Source organism: Phyllostomus hastatus, unplaced genomic scaffold (assembly GCF_019186645.2).
Source record: "Phyllostomus hastatus isolate PE091 unplaced genomic scaffold, TTU_PhHast_1.1 phas_contig_38, whole genome shotgun sequence".
Taxonomy (NCBI): Eukaryota; Metazoa; Chordata; class Mammalia; order Chiroptera; family Phyllostomidae; genus Phyllostomus; species Phyllostomus hastatus.
The window spans coordinates 37,800,187-37,813,315 of record NW_025333869.1 but is presented as its reverse complement, the minus strand read 5'-3'; the positions used below and the strand labels follow the sequence as shown (position 1 = coordinate 37,813,315).

The 13,129-nt window shown below is 41.3% G+C and overlaps 1 protein-coding gene across 2 annotated transcripts; it reads right to left on the bottom strand.

The window, feature by feature from the left end:
- Positions 1 to 8,680: 8,680 nt before the first annotated feature.
- Positions 8,681 to 11,827, bottom strand: ZWINT (ZW10 interacting kinetochore protein). Of its 2 annotated transcripts, XM_045842196.1 has the most exons (8): positions 11,710 to 11,827; positions 10,755 to 10,857; positions 10,462 to 10,585; positions 10,137 to 10,303; positions 9,937 to 9,993; positions 9,382 to 9,524; positions 9,144 to 9,301; positions 8,681 to 8,778 (listed from the first exon to the last, which is right to left on the bottom strand). In XM_045842196.1, exons 1-8 carry the CDS (start codon positions 11,748 to 11,750, stop codon positions 8,768 to 8,770), a joined length of 804 nt encoding a protein of 267 aa, XP_045698152.1. In that variant the 5' UTR covers positions 11,751 to 11,827; the 3' UTR covers positions 8,681 to 8,767. The 2 variants fall into 2 exon arrangements, with proteins under 2 accessions (XP_045698152.1, XP_045698151.1); XM_045842195.1 differs by having other exon boundaries at positions 8,681 to 9,301.
- Between the last annotated feature and the right edge of the window lie 1,302 nt (positions 11,828 to 13,129).

The window sequence follows — 13,129 nt, the reverse complement described above, 5'->3', positions numbered from 1 at the left end:
TTATTCATGGCAAGATAAGGGATGTATACGTTAATCATTGATTTTAGTGATAAAATCATACATATACATATACAGTGGTGCAAAAGTGACAGAGAGCACTTGGGTGAAAAACAAGAAAAGTGAGTTCTTATTTGTGAGCTATTTTATGCTACTGCCAATGATTTATAGGATAGCTCTCAAGGCATTTGTATTTGAATTTTGTTTACACCCTAAAAGCCCTTGGTTGTAGGAAAAACATACATAAACTTTTCATTTTGACAAAAGTACAATGTAGTGGTGAACAAAAGACATTCACACAGTGTACTTTTGGAATGTTTATATGTGTCTGTATGGTGTTTGGTTCTAGCCACAGCAGTAGAGGAAACTGTTTAGGGAGTGCATAGACCAAGAATACCCTCAATGTTAGCATTTAAGTGTTATTTTTCAAATTGTAGACATAAAAGTGTTTATAGTTTTGGACAAATCGTGGCATGTATAACTCATAAGAGGAAATTTATGAAATGCCTTTGTACTCGTTTGACTGCATAGGCAAGTGCCTTATACATAATAGATTTAAAATACCCATAAGTTTATGTACTAAAACAAAAATTTAGATATGTTTATAATCACTGAATTTCTTTAAAAGATAAAAAATTAAAAAATAGCTTACTTAAAGAAGCAGACTAGAATTTGAAAACATAACTCCTCACTGGATCTTTACTTGCTAATGGATGTTTTCTTGGATGGACAGCATTCTTGTGATACAGCTAGGAGAGTACTGGGTCTAGAGGAACACTTCTAAAACTCAGTAATCATGGCTACTTAGACACTGTGGTAGAATGCAATCAGAGGATCCTGAGGAAAAGGATCCTGAATGAAGGAATTTACATGAAGAAAATTAATTAGAGAATAGGGAGAAGCAGCAACTGTGTTAGTAACACAAATACAAAAATAAAGTGACAGAGAGTGATGTCAGCAACATAGTAGACTAAGGAACTCCAAGCCTAATTCCCTCACTTAAACATTGAAACACAAACAAGCACACACACACGCACACAAACAGTACCAAGACTTTATCATGAAGAAATAGAAAATCTTAATACATCTATAATTAGAAGGCTGATTTAATCAGTAATCAAAACCTCCCAACAAAGAAAAGCCCAGCACTAGACAGCACTACTATTGAATTCTACCAAACATTTAAAGAAAAATTAGGCCAATCCTTCTGAAATTCTTCCCAAAAATTGAAGAGGAGGGAACACTCTGCTGTAGATTGAATGCTTGTGTCCTCCAATTTCACATATTAAAATCTTAACCACCAAGATGATGGTACTGGGGCCTTTAGGAAGTTATCAGGTCATGATGGAGGAGGCGTCATGAAAGGGTTTGTTGGCACCCTAGAAAAGGCCCCAGATACCTTTGCCCTCGCCACTGTATGAGGACACAGAGATAAAGTGCTGGCTATGAACCAGGAAACAGGCCCTTACAAGATACTAAACTTTGTGGCAACTTGATCTTGGATTTCTCAGTCTCTAAAACTGTGAGCAATATTTCTGTTGTTTATAAGCTACCCAACTTATGGCATTTTCTTATAACAGCCTCAATGTATTAAGACAACTTCCTAACTCATTCTATGAGCTAGCAGTTCTCTGGGACCAAAGCCAGGCAAAGGCACTTCAAGAAAAAATAAACAAAAAATAAAAATAAACTACAGACCAATATTTCTTATGAATATTGATGCAAGAATCTCAACAAAATACTATCATACCAAGTTCAAAATAATTTTGAGAGAATTATTCATAATGATGAAGCAGAATTTATTCCTGGAATACGAAGATGATTCAACATATGAAAGTCAAAGAATGAAATACATCACATTAACCGAATGAAAGCAAAAAAAAAAACACATGGTTATCTCAATTAAGGCAGAAAAAGCTTTTGACACAATTCAAAACTTTCATGATAAAGGCACTCAACAAACCAGAAATATAAGAAAATGTTCTCAACATAATAAAGATAATATGCAAAAAACACATGGTGACCATCATATTCAAAGGTTAAAAACTGAAAGCTCTTCCTCTGAGATCAGACATGAGGTAAGGATTCTCACTCTTGCCACTTTTATTCAACATGGTCCTGGAAGTCCAAATCAGAGGAATTAGATAGTAAAAAGAAATAATAGGCACCCAAATAGAAGAGGAAAAAGTAAAATTATTGGTTTACAGATAACATGATATTACATGTAGAAAACCCTAGATTCCAAAGGAAAACTTCTTAGAATAAATAAACTTAGCAAAGTTACAAAGAGTAAACCTTCATATGCATGTTCAAATCATTTTTTAAAATAATGCCAAGACCATTCAAGGGGGAAAGGACACTTTTCAACAAATGGTCTTAGAAAATTGTATATGTGCATGCAAAAGAATGAAGGTAGACTCTTACTTTAAATGACATACAAAATAACTCAAAACAGATGAAAGACTTGAACCAAAGAACTAAAACTAAGAAAATTTTAGAATACATAGAAGAGAAACCAGCAACTGTTTCTTAGATATGACACCGAGAGCAAGACAACCCTAACAAAAAGAGAACAAAAAACAGATGTTAGATTTCATCAAAATGTGAAATATCTGTGCATCAGTGGAGATAATGAATAGAGTGAAAGGGTTACCAGTGAAATAAAAGAAAATGTTTACATATTATATACCTTAAGGGATAAATATCAAGAATATATAGGGAGCCCCTATAACACAACAACAATACAACCTGGCTTGAAAATAGGCAAAAGACTTGCCCTGACCGGGTAGGTCAGTTGGCCAGAGCATTGTTCGGATACAGCAAGGATGCAGGCTCAATCGTCAGTCAGGGCACATTCATCAACCAATGAATGCATAAATAGGTGGAACAACAAATAGGTGTTTCTCTCTTTCTCTCTTTCTCTTTTTGACTTGCTCTAAAATCAATAAATAAAAAAATTAAAATAGGCAAAAGACTTAAAAAGACATTTCTCCAAAGAAATGGCCAGTTAGCATATGATTAGGTGCTAAATATCACTCATTGGTAGGGAACTGAAAATCAAAACCACAATGGGATACCTCTTCATCTCTATTAGGGTCGCCGTTTTTTATTTAAAAAATTAAAAAAAAAAAAACAAGGAAAAATTTTGTGAGGACATGGAGCCTTTGGACATTGCTGGTGGGAATGTAAAATGGTACAGCCACTGTGAAAAACAGTATGGTAGTTTCTTTAAAAATTAAACATAGAATTACCATATGACCCAGCAATTCCACTTCCAGGCTATATACTCAGAATCGAAAGCAGGGACTCATATGGATACACATGGATATAGCATATCCATATTCCCAGTAACATTATTCACAGCAGCTAAAGGTGAAGCAACCTGTCTTCAGTGATGGATAAATGGATAAACACAATGTAGTATATATATAGGTGGAATATTTGTCAGCTTTAATAAAGAAAATTCTATGTACCATAATATAAATGAACATTAAAAACATTATGGTAACAGAAGCCAGTCACAAAGGAAAAATTACTATATAATTCCACTTATGTTGATGGCTGTACAATGCAAATGTACTTAGTACTAGTGAATTAGAGATGTACAAATGGTTAAAATGGTAAATTTTGTCATGTATATTTTTCTACAATAAAAAATGCAACATCTATATATTTAAAAATGTTTCATTATAGTGTGCAATAAGCCTCTCTCACTCATTTGAAGATTTCTTTGAAGGCTCCATCTGCTCTAAATCATTTGCAATTTTAAATGTGTGCAGAGGGGGAAAGAAACAAGTCTTGACCACCAATCACACAATAAACACTGTATTTTGTAATAATAATACGAGGATAGAAAAGACAAACAGTACACAATTAGAAATATTAATAGCACTTTTTTTATAAAATATGGTGAGTGCCAGGTGGTTGCACGCTCAGCGTGCAACAGATCTTGACTTGTCAAGGAGAGCCTCAAGTCACGCCCCCACCCCCTCCAGTGTGTTGCTCAGCCCTTTTCCCTCCACAAAAGACGAATTAAAGCAGGAGACAACATGTATAGTGCAAATGAGATAGCAAGTCTATTTAGGAAACACATATAGCACAAAGCTGCAAGCAGACACTCAGCAAGTCTAAATGCCCCACATATAGAGGAAATAAAGTTGTCAGTAAGTTGGTTAGTAAATCAGTAAGCTTGCTCTATACACCAGAGCCAAGACTACAAATGGGTACTTAGCTAATCCAAGTATGCCGACTATTGGGGACTGAGGGTTATACACCTTAGCCAGCTTCGAGGTATCCCTTCTTCTCCCCCTTCTAGACCTTGGAATTAATACAAAGGCTTTCCTCTTAATTAGTAAAGGCTTTCTGTCTAGTTAGTGAAGTGGTTACAAAGTCTCCCTTTCCCAGCATAGAATCTCAAGGAACCCTGTCCCTGCACCCCAGTAGGACTGCTGGTGATGTTCAGGGCAATCAGTGATCTTAGTGAGATTGTTGCAGAAGTCCCCCTTTCTCAGCAGTCTCAAAAACTCCCATTTCTCCTGCACTATTTTTGCTTGTAGTGCTCTGGACACCTGGCAATCTTATCAAACCAGGCTCAAGACTGCTGAATTAATTGGTGAGACATTCTTCCTTTTGCTTCTAGCCTTCTGTATAAGCTCTTTGTTAGATTGTAAAGGCCAGGGCCCTGCTTTGTTTCCCCTGGGGCCACTCATTCCTAGCTGCTACCCAACAGGCTCTTTGCTTTTGTGATACGCTAAAGATAGCTGTGATAAATACATTGCTTTTTAAAGGTTTGTCAAATAATTTCAAATACATTTCATATTTTAGTAATTATAAAACTGTAAGTTTTATTGTCTATTAAAATAACTTCTAACTGCTGATAAATATCTACCCCATTATGTTGTTATAAATATAAAAAATGAAAATAATACAAATGAGAGTACCAATTGGGAACAGATGCAATCAAAACATTTCTCATTTAAAGTTTTTTTGCATTTGCTTGGGATATTCAAATTAGACTGAAACACCATGTTGAAAGCCAACATTTTCACTTACAACACTGAACCATGACACTGCAAACACTTTTTAACAACAAATTTCGAGAACCAGTTATAATGGTGATTTTTTCACCTGCTTATAAATTCTCAGGCAAGACTAACAAACAGGTCAGAGATAAAGTACTGCAAGGGATGTAAGAAGTAAAAAGGGGGAGAACACTTACATGAATGTGCATAATTAAATGACTCACAGCAAAGGAAGTGCAGCAGTTGAGTAAGCAAAAGCAATCTCCCCCCAGGACAGAATATTTCGAACTCAGAGTAACATTTATCAGTGTCCCTGGATTTACAGGTGTAAGCTTAGCATATTACAAACCTGCCACACAAACCTTGGTCTGGTGTTTAGAACAGGGGTCAGTACAGGGAAGATTCATTTTAAAACTCACGTTAAAATGGTTTATAAACCTTCTTACTGAGGCAACATGATTCTCTGTTTAGTTTTCCTAGGAACACAGGAATATCTTATGATTTATTACATATTTTAAGTTACAAATATCTCACCAATCATTGCTCCAAATCATGTATATGTTTAATGGGAAATGGAAAATTTGATAAAACTCCTATCCCTACCTTTGACCACCATTCCATTTGCAGCGTATAATTTTTTTGGTTTTTGAGATGATCCTTTGAGAAGTGGCTTTTCCCAGTCTAACAAATGTTTAATTATTATCACAAAAGGTTAAAGGAGGAATTCCAGAGATATTTGCCTGGAGAAATCTGACTTGAATCCAGAATGTTCAACGTACCTGATATAACAACCTCTATGTTTCAGTGGTTTCTTTTAATACAGAAATTTTCTTCCTCACTCATACAATGGTCAAACACAATTGTCTTCATTCGAGCTGTTTCTTCCAAGTGGCAAGGACTCAGGCTCCCTCAATTTTGTGCATCTGCCTTCCTCCTGATGCCAAGTATCCTCTTCATTTAGCCAGAAGTCAGAGGAAGTTGGAAGGTGGTATGTGGGAGGGTTTCATAAGCAGCATACATCACTTCTGTGCCCATCAGCCTGGCTACAGCCCAGGCACAATGGCCTCAGCTAACTCCAAAGGAGGGTAGGAAATGTAGCTTAGCTATGTCAGTGTGGTGAACAATCAGTAATTTGGACAATTTATCTCTTCATAGATAAGGGTTTTTATTTTCTGAGGTTATTTTTCCATGGGAACAAAAGAAAAGTATATGCGTATCTTAGCCAATTCTGTCTGCGTTCCAGGACTGTGTGTGTACACACGTGTGAGGGTAGGAAATTATCAGGATATTACAACACATAAATGAACCAAAATAAACATACAATAGCAAATATAAAAAGATGATCTTTGGGTATTTAAAAATGAATAAATATTTGAAAAGATGGATCAAGGAAAAGATTAGATGAAAATCAGGAATATGACATTAGGCCATCCTTAAACTGAATGCAGATATAAACAGATTATGACAACTACACATGAACAAATGTAAAAGACAGGAATAAAAAATTCTTAAAAAATATAATACCTAAATGATGTGAAATTAAAACTTGAATAAGCAAAAGAATGTTCCACAATAAAGAAAAAATACTATATTTAAAAAAATTATTCTTACAGAAAATAGAAAAAGAACGTTTTCCTATTCATTTAATGGAGTAAGCTTACTCTTCACTTTGTTACCCAAGAAGTCTTCTTCTGGCTGAGACAGAGCAACAGTGTCTTGACTGAGTAGATTCACTAGCTAGTCTCCACCCCTGTGCTCTCAAGGGCTTCCGTGCCTCTCCCTTGGAGGGAAAAGAGGAAGAGAAAATCTTTGGCCAAATGGGGCCTTTACAGCAGTCGCTGTAGACTCCCAAGTGTCCATGTCTTTGTGTAAGAGATTATTTCTCAAGGATAGGCTCCCTTCTTGCACATGTCTACCTGGGCAAGTGTCAGTGAATGAGGAAAAGGAGAGCCTTTGGGGGAACCTAGAGGGGACTGAGAACAGCTGGAAGCTGAAATCTAGCTTCCATCTGAAAATAAATCCTAATTCTTTTTAGTCAAGACACTTTTGCCCATCAGAAGGCTCCAGCCACACAGGCAAATTAGGGGATTTGAACAAAAAGATACTGAAGCCTCCACTCGTCTTTGGCTTTACTGTGAACTGACTCATTTCATACACCTTGAGAGAAATCTGGTTCCCAGCAGTTTGCAGACCTCTAAGTCCCCTGGCCTAGAGTATCTCAGGAGCTCCACGGAGTCTTCCCTTCCCTGCTAACTCTGTCAGCTACCATGTGTGCAAGAACAGGGAGCTTCACCCCATCCCAAATCACAGCCCAAGTCCTTTGGTAGCCACTCCTTTCCCAGGATGGATACATTCTTGCTGTTTCCTCTGTACTCCAAAAACTTCAGAGTATATGAGACTAGAAAAAGAAACCAAACTGGAGGAGTAGGGGAACCTACTCAGTAGGAAGAGAGGGAAGGATGGGACTGAGTATTTGGGGTGCAAGAGAGAGCAAGCTGCGGCAGGGACCATGTGGGAGGGGGTGAGATGGGTAGAATGAAGAAGGCTTTCTGGGTATTTGTGTGCTCCCTAGAAGAGCATCCTCGATCTTCACTGACCACTCACTCTGTCCTGATGCAGACCCTCCAAGGGCCCTGATATCTGTCCTGTTTCATACCTAAAAAATGGGGCTAGTACATTTATAAGAACAATGTAAGGGAAAACTAGGGACACCTCAGGAAAGCAGAGCAAACCATCAGCACGCACAGGGATCTCAGTCACCACCTGAGAGAAGGCATCCCCATCTGAGATAGAAGAGGGACCAGGGTTTCTTGAAGCTCTCTCTCACCAAAAACAAAGGGACAAGTCTTTCTCACACCTATAGAGAATGAGTATCCCACTAGCTTTCTCAGAGAGCAGTTCCCACACAGCGAGTCAGGGATATAATCTCTCACACAGTAGTACCCTCCCAACATCCACACAGCTAGCAACAGCTCTAGAGAGGAATGGATACTGAAAGCGGCAAACACAGTAATACTGTAGTAACTACGCATGGGGCCAGCTGGCTACTTGAAATACTGGGGGCCCACTCTGTAAAGTACGTGATTGTCTAACCACTATGTTGTACATCTGAAAACTGAGACTATTAAATATAAGCTGTAAGTGAAAAAACAACAAAAATAGATACAGGAACACACATACAAATGGAAATGCTAACTCAGACACAGGCTGGTACTGATTCTTCTCTATATTCTCTCAGTACTGCTCTTTATTGCACGACTGTTTTAGTTTGCTACGCTCTTTTACCACACTCAGAAATCATCTTATCAATCTGTTTACTTGTTCACAATCATTATGTTCCCCAGGGCCAAGGACTACTAGCGCCAGTTCACAGCAAGAGGGCTGGCTGGCATATACCAGGGCTTCAATAAACATTCAGATCGGTGATTAAAATGATCTTTCCATATCTAACCACCTACATAAAGCATTCTCTCCTCTCCCAAATTAAACTCAGCATGTTTGCATCGTATTGACTTGGCAAGCAACTCCTGAGGCGCCAGGCCAGTGCCCCCTACCCATCTGTACCCTCTAAATGCACACCAGTCCCAGCACCTGTCATGTTGTTGGCCTTTGAATATGGCACTTCCTACCACCATATGAAGATAAATAGACAAACAGGCAAATAAGAGAGTTCCAGGGCTTTTAATCAACAGAATGCAGGGCCTGCTCCCTGGTGGATCACAGTCCGAACTCAGGCTGTACTCAGAAGTTCACCGTCCACCTAAGATGAGGGTGGGGCAAGGGAATTGGGGAACAATGAGAGGAGTTAGACCAGGGTAGGCTGGACATGGGGATAACATGCTAAGCTTCAACCATAAAACAAACTGCTTCTCCTCTCCACTTCCCACAACACCAAGAACAACAGAGCTCATACAGACAGGCAGAACAGAGGTGCTCCCTCCCTCCATTTCAGCAGTCTAGAAACAGAAGGCCCTGGGCTGGATCCCTTCCTATGTTGCTTCCCCCCAGGAAGTTATGGCAACTGGCCTTGGGGAGCATGGAATGAACAGCAGGTAAGAGCCATCTCCCAGGTTTTCTACCTCCCTGCCCATCTGTCCCATTTCTCATTCAGCTTGGAGGACACACCCCCATCTCTTCCCATGGTATCTCCAGTGTTCTGCTCCTGAGGCTGGGTCCATTGCTGGGGCTTAGTTTCATGAAGATCTGAATGCCATGGCAGCTCTGCCTCTGGGAACTGCAGCTTACCCTCCAATGTGTAGAGCAATTGGAGGAAGGTCTGGTGCCTGGAAAAAAAGAGGAAAGTGTCAAGGGAGGAAGCTCAGCTGGACCACCCTGAACCTGTAGCCCATGATCCCAGTCTCACCTCTGCAGCTTATCCCGTTCCTGCTCTGCTTGCTGCTTCAGGGTTCCAAGTTCCTGATTTAGCCGCTCAAGCTCCTGCTGAATTCCTGTCTTGTGCTCCCTCACCTCTGCAGAAACTTCTGCCAAATGCTGTAGACGCTTCTCCTAAGAGAAGTGAGAATGCAGACATGGCTCACCAGATGCTGAGGTCTTACTGCCATTCCCCTAACCCCTTCAGTCTAGATGGCACAAAGATGATGATAACACTTAGTTTGCTATGTGCCAGATATATTTTAAGCACTGGCTGTATTGCTTACTCATCTTAACACCTTTTTAGGGTAGGTGCTAATATTCCTCTGTACCACAGAAGAAGAAACAGAAGCACAGAAAGTCAGGTGACTGCCCAAGGTCATAGAGTTATTAAGTAGTGATGCTAAGATTCAAGTCTGTGTTGGTATCCATATGTACTTTAATGCCTCACAGAAAGAAAGGAGATGAAGGTTTCCTAGGCAGAGGACTTAGTCCAGGTAATAGCATAGTGGTAGAAAGAGATATTTTCCTAAGGGAATGGACCCACCTGTTGCAGCTGCCACTGCTTCTGGGCTGCTCTGAGTTTCTCCATGGCCACTTGCTTCTGTAGGTAAGCAAAGAATGAGGACAAGGAGAGGAGGAGTGTATTTTTCTGGTTGCATTTTGGAATGTGGACAGTGGATGCAACCTAGTATGTTTACTCTTTTCCCCCTCCTCTCTGAATGTCCTTCCCTCTCCCTGGTGCACCTTGGCCTGGAGCTGGTCAAGGGCCTCCTGGAGCTGTGCTTGCTTTCTTTGCGCCTCCTCCATCTTGGGCAGGGCCTGGGTCAGAGCTGTGGTGATGGCCTCCACGTGTTCTTGGTAGGTAGCCTTCAGCTCTTTCCATTGCTCCTTGGCTGCAATTGCCTTCTGTCCTGAGATAAGCCACCAGAATGAGGACTCGAGTCAAGTTTGGCCTGCTAGCCTGAAACACTGGGGCCTCAGTCTTTCCATCAGCTATACAGCTGACCAGACTGACATCTCCTTTTTCCCCACTCAGAGCAGGCCCTATGCCAACCCTCTGACTACTCACGGCTCATGTCTTCAGAAGCCAAGGGGTCCAGGCCCTGGACAATGTCCTCCTGAGCCAAAAAGTTCTGCAGGAAGTCTACTACCTGAAGCTGGCTGCAGAGCAGCTTGTCTTTCTTTCGAGAATCCTATTTAGAGGGAGGGAAGAGGCAGGGAACATCCTTACCTCCTGGTACTACATGCCAACAAGGCTGCCTTCCAGTCTGCTCACCATCAATGCTGCCCAGTACCTCAACAGAAAGACCCAGGAGCAACAGTTCCTGGCTTATGAAAAGCTGGCTTCCATCTTGAACATACCATCACAAACTCAGCCAGGATCTGTCCAGGCAGTTCTGCCTCCTCCTGCCGACCCTCCTGCTGACCCTTCTGCTCCAGAATGTTTGCCAGCTTGGCCAGGGCCCTGAAGGGGCAAGGAAACGGGGAACACTACAGTCTCCTGGGTTACTAGTTCTGCAGAACTTTTGTACAGATGCACATATGTAGATGTATATGTCAATGCCAACAGTCTTGCCCTGACCAGTATCTATACACAGGCTGAAAGGGCCACCTGGGACCAGGAGTGGTGTGTATGTGTGGAGAACATATGCAGGTAATAAGTAGCATGAGGAAAAATAAGCAGGACAAGGGAGAGGGAAATAAGGAGTGTGGGGTGGCAAGTGTCTCACTAAGGAGAAACCATGTGAGTTAAGGGAAATGTACAGGGAAAGGAAAAAATCAGGGCAAAACTGATGGGCAGTGGGTGCCCACCCGGCAGAGCGTACTAACCTCGGAGTGGGGCTTAGGACAGAGGTCTAGATGCTAGGATTTAGGTTCTCTTGAGTTCTTCCGTGATAAGGGCTGTAGTGGTCTATTAGGAGGCAGGGATCGACAAAAATAACCCAATGGGAGAGTGTGTAGGACAGTAGGGACAGAAATGAAAAGGTCCTTCCAGGAATCTTTCCTGGATATAGAGTCTTCTGTTGGACGATGCAGTCTCCGAAGAGATGGGAGGATTGGCAGGGATGAAACCGCCCCCTTCCAGGGCACACTCCCAGGAGGTGTACATTTGAGGGGAGCTACGGGCAGTCCCTCGCGGGCCGTACCTCTGGAGAGAGGTAAGGCACACCGATAACCTAAGACTGGAGTCTGAGGTCAGGATCACTCCACCTACCACAGAGTCGAACTTAAACAGCTGTAAGGGATCCAGAGAACTGTCAATTGCACTCGGGGACCCGCAAGATCCACCCCGGCCCGCCCCAAGGCAGACACTTACTCTAGGGCTGCAGCCTCTGCCGCAGCCTCCTCCGCCTGCATCCTTCCTCGCGCCGCGATTCAGCTTTAGCCTCCTTAATACCTTTTCCTGTTTGGATACACCGCCGACCGCGCGCCGGAGCTGGCGATTGGTTACCGGTTGATGGGCGGGAATCAAGGATCGTCGTGTGCTCTCATTGGCAGGCGCGGATTCGCGCTTCCGTGCGCCACCTCGTACGGCGCAGGCGCAGTTATAGATGGTCTGGACGGGGAATCAGGAGTTTTGCGCGTGCGCGCTAGGCCAAAGGCAGAGTTGGAAATTTTGGGGTGTTTAGCTAATTCAGTTGGTGGTGTCCGGCTAGTTTTTTTTTGTGCTGTGCCGGAGGGAAAAACATTGCAATGATTTTAAGATTTAGGGGAAACTCCCAGCATTAATTTTGTCTTTAAAAAACTCCTAGGTAGAAAGAGAATACCGGGTCTGTCTTCTAATATAATTGGCATCTGTCACGCAGAACAGTGATCCTGGAGACACAGGGAACAAATAGCAGCTCAAAAAGCTTACGGCCTTTAAAAAATTTCCAGAATGCGGTGCAGGTAGAGAGGACCCAAGCAGAGCCCAGCGGATTACCTGCGCTGACAAGATTAAGTTGATATTCTGGAGAGATCAAGACAGGTAATGTTCTCAGCAGCGTGTAGGAAAAAGGAGAGAGTTGCTCAGAGAGAGAACTCAGTTCTACAGTTTTCTCAAGTGTTCAGCTTAGAAATGGGCATTGTCTCAGGACACTGCCCAAAAAGAGTTTCAAGTATTTCTAGAGCTGTTTAGGGTCAGAAATAGTGACTGTTTCCACCAGTTAGGCTGGAAAACTTAATCCGTGGGGCGCTGGGTGTAGAGTACCCAGACAGGCTATGCTTTAGTAATAGGGAATAATTCGCCCTAAGCTAGTAGAGCCACCTAACAAATCTTAAAAGCAAAACTCAAGTAGACCAGACTGTTAACGAGGAGGACAGTGAAATAACATATTTAAAGTACTATTAGAATAAAAAAAGTTGCCTTTGATTTTTTATGTACAGGAAACATCCCTTCTAACTAAAGACACCTGTACATCAAAACTTGAAGCAATATGTCATGAGCAGATCTGCACTAAAGTAATGTGAAAGAAGTCTGTTGGAAGGAAAATGGCATTTCATTGAAATCTGAATGTATGCAAAGAGATGAAAAGTACCAGAAATGATAACTTTGAGTAATGTGTATGCTTTTCTTGATAATTATTGTTTTATAAAAATAATAAATGAATTGTATCAATAAAAACAACATAATGTGTTGTGGGATTTATCATGTGCAAAAGTAAAAGGTAGCACAAAGTGAGGGAGAAAAGAAATGAGAGCAAATTATGTGTCTTTGTAGTTTAGGTCAAGTTGTATATCAGGTGAAAGTAGTTAAA